The sequence below is a fragment of the Acanthochromis polyacanthus genome, chromosome 17 (genome assembly GCF_021347895.1).
Source record: "Acanthochromis polyacanthus isolate Apoly-LR-REF ecotype Palm Island chromosome 17, KAUST_Apoly_ChrSc, whole genome shotgun sequence".
NCBI lineage: Eukaryota > Metazoa > Chordata > Actinopteri > Pomacentridae > Acanthochromis > Acanthochromis polyacanthus.
This window is the reverse complement of record NC_067129.1, coordinates 9914629-9932621: the sequence shown is the minus strand read 5'-3', so window position 1 is coordinate 9932621 and position 17993 is coordinate 9914629. Positions and strand designations below refer to the sequence as shown.

At 40.8% G+C, this 17993-nt stretch overlaps 1 protein-coding gene across 1 annotated transcript in view; it reads left to right on the top strand.

Moving 5' to 3' along the window:
- The window catches only part of ubl3a (ubiquitin-like 3a), a 35083-nt gene extending 18190 nt beyond the window's left edge, over window positions 1-16893 (top strand). Inside the window, exons 2-5 of the mRNA XM_022197054.2 lie at window positions 9754-9862; window positions 12018-12104; window positions 13609-13686; window positions 15109-16893. Of these exons, the coding sequence (XP_022052746.1) occupies window positions 9754-9862; window positions 12018-12104; window positions 13609-13686; window positions 15109-15161 (327 nt within the window). The 3' untranslated portion in view covers window positions 15162-16893. The remainder of the gene's footprint in view (window positions 1-9753; window positions 9863-12017; window positions 12105-13608; window positions 13687-15108) is intronic.
- Window positions 16894-17993: the final 1100 nt, after the last annotated feature.

Below are 17993 nucleotides of genomic sequence, written 5' to 3'. Positions count from 1 at the left end.
CACTAATGATATTGTGGTTTAGCAGAAAAGCACAGAATTTGTGATTATTTTCTGAATGTGGTTAATCTGAACGGTGTTTTAAACCAGACAAGTAGAATAACATCATTTGGGTGAAATATCATGCTTGATGCTTAGGTTTTCCTTACAAAACCAAGGGCACATTCAAGAAGTGTCACAAAGTTGAAAAGCCAGTGATCCTGCTTTTTCATGTTTCTGCCTTTGATAAAAAGTGTCATTTTGGAGGTCAAAAAAAAGCCTTTCGAGGGTGAGCTGCCACAGCAGTGCGTCATTGTGTCCATCAGCTCCTGCAGCATCTTCACCGCATCTTTTCACTCTGTAATGTCACACATTAAGGATGGATAAAGATCTCTTTGATCTCTCTGCTTCCACACACTGTCTCCTATCAGTGTGGGGCTTGCCGTTGGGTAATGCACTGTAGTTTTCTTCAATTATGGCACGGTTCACATTTGGCATGTTAATTCATTTGGCCCTGGGGTGTTGAACAGCCATTTTGAAGTGTGAAGCCTCTCCCTTGTACAGAGAGTTTGGGGTCTGGGAGGAGAGAGAATGGAGGCGGGGGGGCAGCCATGCGAGGTAAAGCCTGCGTCAACTCCTTGTGACAGCTCTGATCACACCGAGAAGGCGATAGGAGGAATGTGTGATCAAAGGCACCTACCTGCCGTCTATCAAGAGAGAGGAATGCAGCCCTGGGTGTGTGAGTTATCCGAGGCGAGTTTTCAGAGGCGAGATGACAGCATGAAAGGCAGCACGGGCTGTTTCTGGAGAGAGGAGAAGCAGCTGATGGATTAAAGGGTTATCTGTATGTAAACGGGTTGCTGGGAATGATGAGGGGAGAGGACGGAGAGCAGAGAGCTGTCAGGTACAGCAGCAGCTGAAGAGCAGGAAACAGCTGATTGTGCTCGTGACAGGAAGGAGAGGGAGGCGGGAAAAAAAAGAGCAGCAGAGTGGATTCTGGCTGTGATGAGGATGTCATCATATCAAAGGATAGGCCTGTTTGAATGACAGTACAAAGGTACAAGGGCTTGGAGGGAGATATGAGGTACGATGGGGCAATTGAATAATGAGACATATGAGTGATAGTAGTGGGAGCAGGTCAAAGGAGGGAGAAATTGGAATTTTGTCATTCATTTTCTCTCACATTAAAAACCTGGAGTTCTAACTTGAGCTGCTCAAAGCCCGAAAACAACTGCAGGGTCAGGTCAGAGTTTCTGAAAAAAAGAGATTAAATACAGAACTTATCAGTGTCGAATAATGAGTTTCCTAATGGTAGCATGAATTTATTCTTTGCAGAGGAGCTCTAAGTGGAGGGTCTCTTCACTTTGTGCAATTAAACTGCCACAGAATGTTTGAGGCTGCTGTGAAGCAAAGAAACCTTAATTTAACAACGCTATTAGAAGTGTAATGTAGCCATTAGCCGCCTGTGGCACAGGAAGCTAGCAGGCTGCAGCAGAAAGTGCATCGGATGAAGGTCTGCGGTGTCTGCTCTTACAGTCTCTCTCTTACAGTAGATAGACTCTCTTTAATGATTAATGGCCCTAATAGAGCCCAGCAGGAAGAGGACCTGTGTTTTATGGTCACTGAGGAGGCTGCTCGCTTTGTTCAGAAACAACGAGACCAAGGAAAGAAAAGTCTGCTGGGACTTGATCTCAGGCCAGCAACCAACTCGCCATGTGTGAGGTAGCAAACACAACCACCTGAACACACCAACATTAGCACATTCCTTCATGGCCAATATTAGGATTTTAGATGGAGTAGAGTATTATGAGTGTGCCACCGAATAGTTTTTGGCTTTTGAGACTTTTACTTGACCCTTCTTTTTTTTTTTTGCTGGTTGAATCCTTCAGATGCTGCACTTGATAGATCAGAGAAGTTAAAATCAATTACAGAAATTAAGAAGCTTAAACCATCAATGAAAACACTAACCTGTTTTTACAGTGAAGAACATTTTGTGATGCTATTACGCCTTTTGTGCCACAATTGCATGAATTTGAATCCACTCAACAAATGAAAGAGGTAGATAAAGGTGTTAAGTGTTTGCTGTAGAGATAAGGACATATTCAACTGCAGTGACAATTCAGACGTGACTGCTGAGTTTCAGTGATCACAACAGAATTTGCATTTTCCTGTACAGACAAAAATAAAATGGACCAGTTGTTGCCTGTGTTAGCTGTGTGACAAAACTCCATCACTCTTAAAGTTAAAGCTACAATTTTGCATCGCTGCCTTGAACAGAATGAGAAAACACAACTGTGATATTTCTGAAATCCTGGTAATCCCAAATAAACAGATTTATACAACATGTGTTTCAATAAAAGACCAAATGTAACATGTTGAGACACTAGTACAACTCAGGCTTTTTTTTGTCCTGTTCATGATGCCTGTAAATATATAAAGGAAGGCTGCGCCGCTGTTCCAGTTTTGTTGTCGGGAAACTTGTCTGTGTTTTAACCAACACTGATAAGAAGCCACACGTGGTTTGCAAAGAAAAATTGAGGAGACTTGCACCAGTGAACTTTCCTCTGTAAAGCTGCGTGTAAAAGTACAAGAGTGCAATGTGTGATGTCAAGTTGTTGAACTACTAAATCATCTTTCTGACTTAACCAACAGTCGAACTGTTGAACTCTTCAAAAAAAAAGTGAACTTGATGCAAAAAATACTTGATTCTACTACATATAAAACACAGAAAAAAGCCTAGTAAACTAAGTGCATATGTGTTTGCCTGACAAATACGAATGTTTTTGTGTTTGTGGAGACTCTGCTATGAACACTGGTGGTAAATTACTAAAATGTAACTCCATTAAACTGATAATGACAAATTAGAGGACGAGACCTTTGTGGTTTTATGATATGGTGGCATTTTATCGTTTTTGTTTACTGATTACGCAGACAGGACTTCCACATACAGAAAAACAGGAAAACAGGACAAAATAGCACCGATGACTAACTAGCTCCCTGGTTACCACAAGTGTTGGCATGGCAACCAGCAGAGCATGACTGTAGGCATAATCAGAAGTGTTGGAATAAATCTTGACCAGTCACATCGCTCGGCTGGAGCTTTGAATCTTTGTTTTTTTAAAGAAAAGAAAAGGACAAATTATCCCACGAGGAAAAGTTTGGAGAGCAGGAGCTTTGTTTCCTCTCAGCCAGACACCTGCTGGAAAGATTCTGTCAGTTAGTTTGACTTCACAGTTGTAAGAACAATAAGCCACACTTCACGTGTTCGTTAAATCATCTTTCTTCTACGTTCATCTGCATTTCTTTCCCTTCTCCTCTCTATATTCCATGCTCACAACAAATGTTTTGCATAGGGTGTGTGCTGTAAATTGCAAGCTGTTGGTGAAGTAGGTCAAAACAAACCTTGACACGAGTCATTATAGATACAGGTCCTATAAAGATTTACATAGTTAATGATACACAAACCTCAGCTAGGTCAAGGTCTTTCTGTTGTGTCTTTGCCGCAGTGAACACGTCTGTTGTACGCTATAGGATGGCAGATGTCTGTATTTGAAGCGCCCAGCTTCTGCTTCGAGTCCTAAATGGATGTTCTGTGCTTCTATTATATGCCCCCACTGTGAATGTGAATAAAAGCTACTGTGCTTGATAAAAATGCAGTTAATCCATGTTTCCTGTTGCTTGTCCTGTTTTCTGTGCAATATCTGTGTAGTCTGTGTGTTATTCATTGCCATAAGAGTTAAAAACAGGAACACATGCAGCCAGATAGTCATGAATTTGAACTGAACGCACTGAGTTTTATAAACCTGGGGATAGTTTTATCAAAATACCTCGTAATCAATTATTCGGTCCAGACATAACATTATGTATTCTTTTCAATATATCCACCTATTGTTTGTTAAATAAAATCCAATGACATGCATGAAAAGTATATATTGTTATGTGACAGCATAAAATGTCACAATCTTTACAAAATAAAAGCATGCATAAGATTTTGCACTTTCCAGACACTTGAGTCAAATTAACTGTTGATTATTTAACCCTTGTATTGTCCTGCAGGTCAAAATTGACCCACTTTAAAGTTTGAAAATATGTTAAAAAAAAAAAAAAATTCACAGTGAAACTACTGATGTCCACATTTTCAACATTTTTATGAAAACTTTAAACATTTTTTGGTGGAAAAAAGAAATGTTAGAAATGTTTCTTAAGAACATTCACCAAAAATCAACCAAAATTCAGTGAAATTCGCTGGATTTTGTTTGATTTTTTGGTGAATGATCTTAAAGAAAATATTAAAAGTTTTATAGATATATATGTAATAATTTTAGATATCTTTAGGATTTTTTTTGGAAGATTTTTACTCAATTATTTACACGAATTTTCTTGCCAAATTTGGAAAATGTTTTTACAATAAAACTTTCAAGAGAAACTTTTAAGGAATTATTGGAGTTTTCTTCCTGAAGGTTTTGAAAACTTTAAGAAATTTGGGGAAATTTTTGATTTGTTTTTTTTTTTTTCCACACATGGAAACAATATTTTTTGGTGCCCGTAAATGAAGACAGCAGGAGGGTTAAATTAAATTAGATGGCATGCATAAAAAGTATATAATGTTATATGAAAGCACTAAATGTCATAAGCTTTGAAAAAAAAATGGATGTGAAAGGTCAAATTGAGTGTTGATTATTTAATTTCTATGAAATGTCATGAAGTAAGTAATTCTAAAATAAGACAAAAATATGTTTGGGCGTGCTTCTGAAGTCTTGCTAAAGATGCTTTGTAGCGTCAGTCAAACCTTCACTGCTTGTGTTTTAAAGATGTTGTCCTCTGTGTTTAACATGAGCTGCTTCTGCTGCTTCCCAGGATTATAAAAGCCAGCTGGTATGTTAAGCTCCAGTTAGTAATGTTTTAGGTCTCAAAATAAATATTAAAGAGATTACATTTAAGGGAGGAAAATAAGAGTAGCAAAAATAAGCTTGATAAAGTAAGCCTAAAAACTGATTAGAGTGTTGCGCTCCCCCCATCGCTGCTAGACACACATACTCACAGAGACTCTGAGATTACAAATCCTTGCCTTCAGCTTTGTTTCTTGTATCACACTATTATCAGTCAGCCACTGTTGCGTAACTGCAGTGTGTGTGTGTGTGTGTGTGTGTGTGTGTGTGTGTGTGTGTGTGTGTGTGTGTGTGTGTGTGTGTGTGTGTGTGTGTGTGTGTGTGTGTGTGTGTGTGTGTGTGTGTGTGTGTGTGTGCAAAGAAGGAACTCACACAAACAAAAACCCTCTATTTATAATAGTGTATTAAATATGTCAAACTGAAAATGAGGCTGTTTGACGAATCAAAAGAGTTTATTTTCCTGTGAGCTCGCTCGCAGATTTTTCACATCTGAGGACGTTAAGCTGCAGCCTCTGATACATGCATTCAGCCAGCCCTTCGATCAAATATAAAAAAAATCCTCTTTCCAGTGTGTTTTTAATTAAAGAAACAATGGCTCCTTCATACAATTAGTATGCTAATGGGGCTAACAATTGCAGTAACTCTTTATGGGCCTGCAGAATCACTAAGAGCTCGCAAAGCCGTTCTATTTATTCAATTTGAACTAATTAAAAAACAGGACGAGCGTCTTTCAGGTCGCCCTTTTTCTTTGGTTCTTTTCAGTTTGTTCACAGTTTGCCTAACAAGCCACAACGCAGCTTATTATGCCTCCTATTTTGTAGCAGTTAATGTTTATTTAAATGTGTTGACAGCCAAAAAGCAGTGCCAGAGAGGAAGTGCCTAGTCATAATTGTCAATAAATTCACCAACGTACAGTGTAATTCGCGTGGGGATTGGTATTTAAAGCGGCTACATTCTTCAGTTTATGGTCCGATTTTCTCTCGATTTAATGGCCAAGCCGAAGCAGGCCGGCTGCTGGATCCTGCTGCTTTGCGTTAAACAGACCACAGCCGGGATAATCACCCACCTCCTCTCTCCAATTCATTCATACATTCAGGAGTCCACGCTGACAGCAGCAGCTAACCTTATTGCGTAGACTACATTATAAAGCTGCTCTAATATATTCCCGCAGGAAGGCTTCCCACTCTATAATTTGTTGACTGCTGCAGAGGGTCTAAAGAGCAGCAATAGTCTTTAATGCACTTGTAAATGCAAGCACACAGACGCACACACTGTATCCTTGAGAAAGAGTTGAGCAGTGCTCAGGGAGGAATAATTATAGATGGCATTGAATTTCCTGCTCTCCTCTGTGTGCAAACAGTGTTTAGCCGGGAGGGTTTGCTTGCCTCACATGTTTACGGCATGGCACTAGTTGGCAGGAGGGTCGCATTATTGTAGCTTGTCTGGTCTGCAGTGGAGAGCTGCGTCACCAGTTTCCTCCCCAACTAACCAGCTTCTTTATTCTACATTCCTTCAGTCATGGACATGAATAGGAGCCAGCGTTCTTACAAATTCTTTCCCATCCTCACATCGGAGACTTTGCTCCTTCTTCCTCCAGCTCTCCACAATCCCTGCAAACTAGTGGAACATTCACACGGCTGATTTCTGACATGAGTTCAGAGAGAAGCTGGTAGTAGCTACAACGTGTTGTTTGTATGCATGAGTAACTGGCAGTTCGCCTGCAGATATGTGTGCGCGTTGCGTTTATGCATGACTGCGTGAAATGCTTCCACTCCCCATACCTGGAGCTGCTGCATTTGTTAGAGAGAATAGGCTGCAATTGAATGTACTTCCCTGAGCTGGCTGTGAAACCTCATTACCAGCTCCTGTACTGAAGAGAGTCCAGAGAGGAGGCAGAGTGATCCTCTGAGAGAGGAAAAAAGATCAAGAGTGTGCTTGGACCTTGATTCAATTAAAATCAGAGCAGAGGATTAAGTGAGGTAGAGATGCAGATCTGTGGTGAAGGAAAAGCCGACATGAAGTGTCCGAGTGAGGTCACCACCATGAGCTGCTGGAACACATTCAGTATTACTTGCCCCTGAAGTCTCATTGGGGTTTGCACTACATTTTTTTTGAAAGGATATTTTCTGTTTTGATGTTGCTGCTGCAGAGCACTGGCTCGCACGTTTGTTCCTGAAGGGTTTTATGTGAGTGGAGAGCCGATGACTGTACAGGGCCATAGCATGTGATTTGCATAATGTCCTCAGAGTGTCATAAAAGTATTCAAAAAACCAGGTGTTTCTGCTTTTCATTTGATGTGTCATGTGTCTGTTGAAAGCAGCCTAACAGAGACAGTGACTTGCAAGAAAAGAAGAGAAGCAAATGTCGAGATCGAAGGTTGAGCAGAATGATATGAGGAGAAAGGCTGAGTTTGCCTTGTTCAGCTGAAGCCATCTCAGTGCCTCTTGTTATTCTGGCCTTGTACGTTTCTGCACTGTACACTGTACAGAGACTGACAGAGGGGGGGAGTGAGTGACAGAGTGAAACAGACAGAGCGAGTGAGGGGATGCAGAGATTGCTGCAGGGAGAGGAGACAATATGATGTGACACAGTGGAAAATGGGCAGAGGGGGGAGTGAAGCTATCTTGTAGGTGTTATCAGGTTAAGCCACCCACTACTGGCTGTCGCCATGGTGACACCATGGTAACGACCAGGTGTTCGACTAGGAAAGAGCAAGACCTTCGTTATTCAAAGGGGACTTAATTTCTGTTTGTATCGTTCAAGTCTTAAGGTTGTGTGTGAATAAAAAACTCTCAGCACATGAAAAAAATTATAATTTCCAGCCAGCCAGCGCTTTATGATGGGGATCTTATCTGTGAAGTTGAAGCCGTCCTTCACCAATCACACCAGGAGGCAGCAGGGAAATGTTGCTGGTGTTTCAGTTTTTAAAAATGCAGCATAATAAGTGCACACATATGTCAACTGGATGTGGTTGTGTTTGCATATAGTGCAGTGCATTTTTATTGTGGTGCAGATTGTTCTACAGGCATGAAATTATATATATATATATACACTTGTATATGTATGTGCAGTGCATTTTTATTGTGGTGCAGATTGTTCTACAGGCATGAAATTATATATATATATATACACTTGTATATGTATGTATGTATGGATGTATATACATACATAAACGTACATGCATGCATACAGACACTCAAAGCTATCGAATTCTGAGAAGCAGATTTACAGATGTTTATCCTCTGTATGTATGGTGGGGGTCAGTGTAGAGGTCAAACATGAGCATTTTCTTATTACTGCTGTACGTGTTGTTTTGTGTTTATATGTATATGTCTCTGTATGGTTCTTCTATGCTTAAACCTATAAGCTGATTTGGTAACGTGCTTACAGAGATCTCTCTTTCAATCCGTTGGTGTTAGCTCTGTTACATCACTGCAGCCGACTCCGTGTGTGACTATACGCACACACACACACACACACACACACACACACACACACACACACACACACACACACACACATACACACACACACACACACACACACACACACACACACACACACACACACACACACAAGCATGTGTTTGGTGGGGCAGTGGGTGTGGAGGACTAACAGTCGCTCGGCACATGGAAACACACTAGGAACAATGACACACGTGCTTGTGCCATGCGTGCACCGCAGGCCAGCCACACAAATACAGTGAGCAAACGCAAAGTACACACCACAGACTTGTGCTCTGGCTCTTAAAGGCGTACCGAGCCACTGCCGAGCACATATCATGCCAGATAAGAGACAACCTCTGATCTGCATCCTAAAGCAAGGCAATTTAATTGCTATGCAAATGAATGGCTCCAAATGGGAGCTACCACGGAGTGTTCAGTTCACTCCTGCGCTTTCTAACTGCATTCGGGTGATTTAAGGTGTGAGATATATAGACGTGTGCTGCTTAGCAACGCACATCTGTGCCTCAATTTGTCATATCCAGGAAAAAGTCACACCAATCAAATGTAAAAAATGAGTTTGCCTCTTTGAGAAGCAAAAATCAGCACTCGGTTATTTTCTCTGTCATTCAGTATGTGCTTTTTTCTCCCTGTATATAATCTTGATAATCTGTGCCCAGCTTATTTATCTAGTGAGGATGTTCTGTGATTCTCTACCTGCTCCAGTATCTGAATCAGACCTCTGACCTCTGTGTAAAGGGGATAAAAGAAGAAGAACTCCACTGAGCACAAGACTCATGCTGTTATTAATGTTTTACTATATTTACCATTACCATTGGCTACTGGAATAAGCTGCCTTTAACAGCTTTTAGTATTCCACATTTTCACCAGCTCAATGCTTTTTGAGGGCAGTGTCAGCCAAGTTTCATTGTGCTGGAATTACAGACGCCCATTGATAAATACCAGTAGAAATCTACTTCACACTGGAGGGTTTTAGCACTATATGCCAGGAAATTCAGCTCAGAAATGCAGTAGAAAATGAAACACAGCAATGAAAATATATTTCAGAGAGAGTGTGTGTTTAATCAGTTACACAGGCGAAAGAACAAGAAAAAGTTTCTTGTGAAATGAGGAAGCTTCCAGTAAGTGACAGAAGTGGAAACCAAAGAGAAAAAAATACAGTCAGGGTGATGCGAAAACCGAGGAGGAAGTTGGAAAGACAGATGGGAGTTGATCCAGCGGAAGGATGCTCCTCGGGGTCCTCATATCCTTCTCCTGTTTCCTATTAGATTACTTAGCTTGAACCTGTGTGCTTCCTGATCCAACTGTTTAATGTGGAGTACGGGGCTGCTGTTGGTTGTAATGTTCATTTCCAAAAAATGCTTTCATCACTGTTTCTCACATAGAGTACTCATGTTCTTCTTTTGTTTGTATGTGTGTTGCAGATAAACCTGCGGCTTATTTTAGTCAGCGGGAAGACGAAAGAATTCCTCTTCTCTCCCAACGACTCGGCAGCAGACATCGCAAAACATGTTTATGACAACTGGCCGATGGGTGAGTAGCTCTGCGTAGAAATCCCAGTTAAAGCCCTCTTAGATAAATATAGTCAACTTGGAGCAATGCAGCCACTTATTTCTCCTCCAGAAGTACACATAGGTCACTGTTATTTGATTTCTTTCATGACTCCTAACACTTTAATTCATTCATACACGTATCTGCAAATTCACAGTTTTATTCAGGTGACTTCAAAGCAGCAGTGATTTATATTTTCATAATAACAGTATATAGTGATATGAATGCAAAGTCTGAGGGGTCTCCAGTGGGAATACACCTAAAATAAACCTGAAACTGCAGCTTCATTCAGCTTTGCTGACCTTTATAGGAAAGTTCAGCTCATCAGTTTACTCGCCCAGCATTGCATTTTGTTGCAGCAGGCAGATTTTTTCAATGAAAAAGCTCAGAACTCATTGAATACTATCTGCTCGTGAGCTGGTGAACATAGTGGAGCATTTAGAGCTGCTCCAGCTGCTCTTTTACTTCCATGCAGTGACCAAACAAGATTAATGCAGCACAGTTTGAGAGTTCAAGTTAACAGCAAGGTTGGTTTTAGTGTGACCAGAATCTCTGACCATGTGCAGTCCGCTTGTGGGGGATGGTAATTGAGTTACAAAAGAAGCTTCTCCATATCTGTATGCATTAATATTCATAGAAACATTAAAAATTACGTGATGACAAATTTCACATTTTCCACATTTATTTCGATGAAAGAAACCGACGTCAAACAGACTTTATATCTTACTGCAAAGTTGTTTGTGGCACATTTTGATCTTTATGTATGAAGTGTTGAGTTGTATTTGCATTTTTTAATAACATTGTTGCATCAGCACAGCTGCAGCCCGGCTGCATCTGCATGAGCCGTAACTGCTAACAATTTAGAGGCTAATGCACTTGGAAACCGGATGATTGAACTTATTGGCTGTTTTCTATAACATAATCATAGACAGAGATCAGTGAGGAGCTGCACTGTGTATGCAGTGAGCTGAGATCACTTTCAGACCAACTGCCAATTACTTGCATGTAGGTCTATATAGCAGTGTGGGAATGTGCAGATCTTTGGTGTAGGGTAATTAGAGTCAACTCCTTTCAGCCTGATTATCATTGCATACAGGAATGTGGGATCACAGTCCAGCCACCTCTTCTCTGTAATACACCCACTCCCTAGCTGCTGCTCCACCAGGGTTAGGATTCATTTGATACCGCCGACCTTACACCACCTTCGAAACACAACCGACTGTGGCCTTTTCCCACGGTGCTAGCAGTGTAGTCCGGTTTAAGGGAAGCCAACAATGCACGAGGAGCTACAAATTATCCCGATGAACTCAGATTCTCCTCGACAACAGGAGTTTTCCGTTCAGTCCTGTCAGTTTTGGAGGCGCCCCGGGTTCCTCCCAGACAACACATCTGAACCCTGTGAGACCTGGAGCAGGCACTCAGTCAGCAACAACACCCTCCGCTTAGCTGGAGACAAACATCTGGTGGCCAGACTCTGCTGCCGTGCAACTCCCCCCGCTGCTTTCTCTCTCATTTAAGGCCTTCACTTTTGTCTTCAGCTCTTCCCAAGCCACACCTCGTGTTCTTCTTTTTCCTCAGCTCTTTCTCACGTTCTGCAGTGTGTCCCGCAAAGCCCAGATATTATACATTCTGTATATAATGATCACAGATAAAGGCCCTAAATGGCCCAAAATATCTTCAGTGCGGTTGTCTGTCATTCTTTTCTTGCACTGTATACAGTATCTTACAGAACACAGTTTGTAATTCAAAGCTTTTCATCATACCTACTTAGTCTGAGCTCCTTAGTACTTAAACTCCTTGTGTCTTTTTCTGAATTTCTAATTTAAAGTCTGGGAACCTTCAACAGTCGTCCATAACTGACTTTGTTCATTTTGAATTTTACAGTAAATTGAGCTTCAGTTGGCATAAAAATGTATTGAAATGTTATGATCGGACTTGTATGTTCTTCATTTATAGATCATTCACTGACGTTTGATTGAAAATAGTTAAAATAATGCGGCAAGTCAGTGAAAAATGACTCAAAAAGACAAACAAAAGGGAGAAACTATTCAGTTATTGTTTAATATTTCTCCATATTGTTTTCTATTTTTTACTTTAACTCTTTTTCCATTTGCCTCGGCGCTTTCTTTTCTTTCAGACTGGGAGGAAGAGCAGGTCAGCAGTCCTAACATCCTGAGGCTGATCTACCAGGGACGTTTTCTACACGGCAACGTAACACTAGGAGGTGAGAAAACACAGAAGGCGCACCGGCCAAAGAAAACGCCTGCGTGCTCATAGACATGCACGCAAAATCGCAGCAGTGTGCCGCTGGAAAGTTCTTTGCTGTTCTCATCTTTTTCCTGAGCCGCAGAACAGAGGTACCTCAGTGCTCCGGACAAGCCCGCTTTGACAGCGAGAGGGAGGAGAGAGGAAATACAGAAAAAGAGGGGAAAGAGACTGGTCAGGAAAGGGGGAAGACTAGAGCAGACCTCAGGCAGGACAAAGAAGAGTCAGAGAGGGAGGGAGGGCATGAGAGTGAATGCAAGAAGTGAACAGAAAAAAAGGGACGCCTTCTTTTGTGGCCGTCCACTTTGCTTCTCCCTGGCTTTTAGGCTTTTTTATCTATCTAACCCAATTCTGATTTGACTGGTGTTTTTGTGGTTAATGGGGTTATGGCCGTCCCTAACCCTTTTACACTCATCCCATTACTGCCGTCCATCTGATAATTCCCTTATCGTTGGTTTAACGTGTTTGCACGCTAACACTGAATCCTCTTACAGTCGAGCCAAAACTCCCAGCGGTTTTTGAAAAGCAAACACAGACACATGTTGAAACACAGTAACAAAGTGCCGCAGCTTAGATAGTAACTGCAATCTCATGCGCACTGATTCAGGTGTAAAATGTGGCAGCTTTTATCTTGGGGTTTTGTCCTTGAATGTCACAGGAGGACTGCTGTTATTTGGTGTATTGCAAAGCTTATATGTAACACAATGCCCTTTAATGATCTTCCATATAAATATCAGCTGCCACATATCTTTAGCTGAACATAAAGCTCAGCTGTGTTTTTGCCACAGTTTCCTTGTATGGTAATATGCTTGAAATTAACGTTACAGTGGTTGATGATTAAGATATTTATACACAGTATATCGCAATATGATAAATACATGAAAAACCACGATGTTCAAAACGGCTGCATCTGATTTTATGCGTTGCTCTTCGCTTGTAAAATCTAAAAATGTCAATAGTTGATTTTGTGAGTTATTGATTTTCTGTACCACGAAGGATCATGTCATCACAACACGTTTGTGCTACAAGTTGATAAAAGATATTGATTTTACCCCTGTTTAGTCCTATTGAAACCGAATTCATTCCTATTTATTCATTTCTTTCGAGAGTTTGCGGATTGATTTTTTTATTCATGAATGCAGCGGTTCAAGGACAATAAACAAGCCAAGAACGCCAAAATCAATAACTGACGTTGTTCAAGTACGTTTTTTACATAAAGGTTTACATTGTTGTTCCTGTCCTTTGCCAAGGAGGTTATAGTTGTGCAGCAAAATACCTCACAGTCATACGTTTTGTGTAGCTCAACACTGTCCACTTTATCTGAATCTGTACTCTGTTTCAGAAAATGAATTAAACGATGGTGATGGTGAATGGCAGATTAACTGTATCTCTCTGAATAACCTTTACATCCTCTCTGTTTCTGTGTCTAACTCTCTCTCTCTCACCTCCTTCTCCCCCGCTAGCTCTCAAACTGCCCTTGGGGAAGACCACAGTGATGCATTTAGTTGCCAGAGAGACTTTGCCTGAGCCAAATTCCCAAGGTAACCAGCTCTCTGTCTCAGTTCTTTCCTTTCAGAAGGCCTTTCACACACTGAACAACTTTAAATGTTCTGCTCCCAGCCATTATTTATTTCTACACATGGCTTCTGTTTTAGGAACAGCCAGTAGTGCAAATAATTGGCTCCTTTAAGTGTATCCCCAAGATACAACACATTGTGCAGAATATACAGCTAATATAAATCATGCTAGATGACAGGCTCGCTTGTTATGACTGTGTACCAGGGGCTGATTTCAGCTGTGGATTAGACCTGACAAATTCAGTCTAAATGGAAATCCATGTTCACTCGGTGGCCACTTTAATTTGCTATGCATTCTGGATAAAATGAGCCCAAGTCAGGAATGGTAAAATAAAGAATTGCCTCAGTTTACTTCCAAAAAACCTTTCGGAGGAACCGTTTCAATGCAAGGTTAAAGAGCCCATCTGATGCTTCTGGGGGTTTTATAGCTTTTTGTGCATTTAAAATGTCTGCAGACTTATAAAACTCAAAGTTCACACCAAAGGGATTAGAAAACACTGGCCCCTAGCTGCCTGAAACACCTCATTTGAAGTCCAGGCTCTACTTCTAATATTTATTTACAGCGTCATGACTATACTCATAGGTCTAAAGGAACGATACATAACCAACATTTCCTGCTATCATCGGGACAGTTGAACAATCAGAGACAGGCGCTGATGCAAAGTGTTCCATATAGAGGGTAAGAAGAGGTGCTACAGTGTGGGAAAAACAACATGTTTTTGAACATTAAAGCTTGTAAACATACTCTAGTAGACCCCAAAAATACAATTATGAAACCATAAATGTGCATAATGTGGGCTCTTTAAGTTTCAAGTGAAGAAAATGTCTCCTTTTTTTTTCGACTGGAATGAATGCACAACAGACGGTTTCAAGAGACACTATATTTGAGATTGCCTCGAGGAATGGCGGCAAACTTTCTAGTTTTTAGTCTATTTTTATGAAACTGTCTAAGTTAGTGTAAAATCCAAACAAAGTGGGCGCAGACTGAAAGCGGCTCTGTGTTTGTTTGTTTTTTTAAAAAAAGAAAAAGTTGTGGGGGCATGTTGCTTCAGGTACCAGTGATACTTGAAACATAATCCACAACATCCTGTTTGACTGTCATCTGTTGCAACAGCTATGAGGCAAATAGGAGTGATACACAACATGGACGTTACAAACTGATCTCCCAGCAATGTGCTCTTGCAAATACTTGATTGGCCAACATGACAACATGCTGCTTCACATTGCATTTGGGAAAAGTTGACCCTGGATCACCTTCAGCTGAATGAGAACGCTGCGTTTTCATCATGTCTACACACAGCATTTAAAAGTAGAATGTTTTGAAATGACACGTGACGTGTTTGTTCGTCTCGATGCTGATGACGTTGTGTGTCTGTGTGTGTCCAGGTCAGAGGAATAGAGAGAAGACCGGGGAGAGTAACTGCTGTGTCATTCTGTAAATACACACCTCCGCCACCAGCCTGCCATCCTCATCTGTTCTCACCCTCAATGTCCTGGACCTAATGAGCTTGTCCCCTGTCCCGGAGCCTGTCCACGATGCAGATACGCGTACAAACACACACACACTTTTGCTTCCCCCCGCTCCACTGATCTCACACGATCACACAGACGTAGAAAGGCAGCAGGCTCAGGCTGATCCAGGACAGAGTTGGGGAGCAGTAAAATTGATTAACGATAGAGTTGATTCCTTTGTTGTACTTGATTTGTTGTCATAACTGAAAATTAGAGCAAGGAACTGGATTTGCATGTGTTTTTCTTTCTTTCTTTCTTTCTTAATGCACACCTTTTTAAGCCTTCTGCAACACACACACACACACAGTAGACATCCTCACGTTGTCTAGCCATCCTCAGCCGGCCTGTTAAAAGTCAGTCTCAAACTGGCTCCTCATTCTTGCTGGTCGTCATTGTAATGCAGTGCCCAAGTTTGTGTGTGTGGCCTTGTTTTCTCATACAGACCGCTGAGAATTTTAACCACTAACAACTCACCAACATACCGACACACACATGCATACTGCGACACCCCGTCTACACATCCGACCGTGTGCGTTTGTGTTGATATCCCTCAGTGCAGCAGACGAAGCGTAGACGTGCCTGATCACGACAGCTCAAACCGGGACACACTCACACTCACCTGTGTGTCCTTTTTACTGCCCAACTCTGCATGTGCCCTTAAAGGTCGCAGGAGAGAAATTATTCCTTTTTTTGTCTGCGGAGCTCTGTAGAGACCAAACATATCCCTCTCTCTCAGTCCGTCGTATTTTAGCCAAACAAAGCCTAACAAGCAAACAAGTAGACAAACAGCCAGTGTTGGTGGTCTTGTTCTGGATATTTGTTTGCCCATGACTTTTGCGACTGTATTTTGACAGTCCATGGATATTACTGACCGACTAGTGTTGTGATTAATAAACCGTCATGTCAGTTTTCCTCCCTGATGCACCGTCCCTGCCCCTTTTCTAACAGTGTTGTGAAGGATCTCTCTGACAGTTGCTGTGTAAGCAGGGATATTAACTCAGAATGAAATATTCCTTTTCTGTCTTAATTTGCTTCTTACGCGCTCCTTAATTCTCGTTCTGCATTAATAAGTCCATTTTGCACAACTGAAGCATGTGCTCCTTCATCAGATTAATAAAAAGTGTATAAAAAGTTTTATTGTTTTATTTTATATTTTTCCAATGGAAGTAATGTTCCAAACTAAGGTAACATGTGTAGAATATATTTAATATGAATCGTATATAGAACATGATGACTTTAGATCTTGGTGATATACATTATATTGGTGTTTAGTCTATGATTGTGTATACGGTTAGCTTCTAGCCAGTTCACAGTCACTCGCTGACAATGTCTTGTGCTTAACAGCAGCAAATCCTCCCTAATCACTGATGGACTGATGGGTTTTTATTTTCTTTCTTCTGTGCTCTTTTATTATTATTGTTTTCCATTTGTTTATAATTTAATGTAATCCTTTTTCTTTGTGGTTTTTTGCTTTAAAGAATCGCTTTATAACAGCACTAGGTCTTAAAAAAATATTGTTTATATTGATCAGGGTTCAAATCTGTACAGAGATAAACGTTTTCAAACCAATTGTATATAGCACTAATGCTCCCTCTCCCCACTCCAAACTTCAAAATGGAATACATCTGTAAACTAAATAAAGGTTATTGAAGTGCGCTACCTCTTGTCGTGACTTATTGAACTATTGCACTTAATTCTTTTACTGAATTCAGTCGCTATGGTTGTATACTTACAACTTACCTCATTGTAATCAGTAGCAGAGTCATACTTCTCTTTTTACTGAGAAGTATGACTTTTATATTTTAAGGTGGCAGAACAGCTAATGTTTCTAAACTGAATCAGCCTGATTCATTTATAGATTGAAGTGAACTTACACAATACGTGACTCTGAAATGAAATGCAGTGAAGTATAGTTTTGCACCAAATAAAAGTAGACTACAGAACAAGTATCTAGATAGCTCCTGAGTAAATGTACTTAATTATGTTCCAACACAGAGTGCAGGAATGTGTTTCTTGTGAGTTGACATTCAACATATTCTCACTTGATAAAGTCAGCCGATTGGTGCATGTCGTGTCCTTTGAACATGTAACTTATTCAGTTAAGAGAAATCTTGTTGACTGTCAACTTAGATCACGTGTCAAACTACACACCAAGCACACAGGTTTGTCATTCACCTCAGTGAACAAATAGGAAGCGGTCCATTTGTCTTGGAAAATCCTACACGCCATGTCCACTCTTTTCTTTGTTGACAAAGATGTCTTACTGATGAGCGTGTCAGGGCCATCAGAAAAGCAGGTGAAACTCCAACAAACAGAATGCCACCTACAGACCCGGATCCCGTATTGCCGCCACCTGCCGCGAGTGCCGAGTCGCGGTGCTACGTCACGCTACCCGCCCGGAATGAGATGGAGCACCCTCAGCAGACAATGCGGGATGGATTTTTTTTAAATTCCAGGACTATGTTTTTAAGTTACACATACCTGTGACTAAATATGTTGTGCCATTGTACAATCACTGTGATCAGTTGTAATGCACACAAATAAATGTTAAACTGAGTCATAGTGTTGTTGAAATTGCACTTACTTCAATCTCTGGTTGTTTCCAATATAATTTTTACAAGGACAGTTCATTACATATAAAGATTTTTCTAATATACTTGTTCTCCTTTGCACTAAAACGTCTGAAAACCTTAGACTTATTGTTACTTCTCAGTAATTATGCTACAAGTTTACTGGTCCTACCCCTTTGAGATCAAATT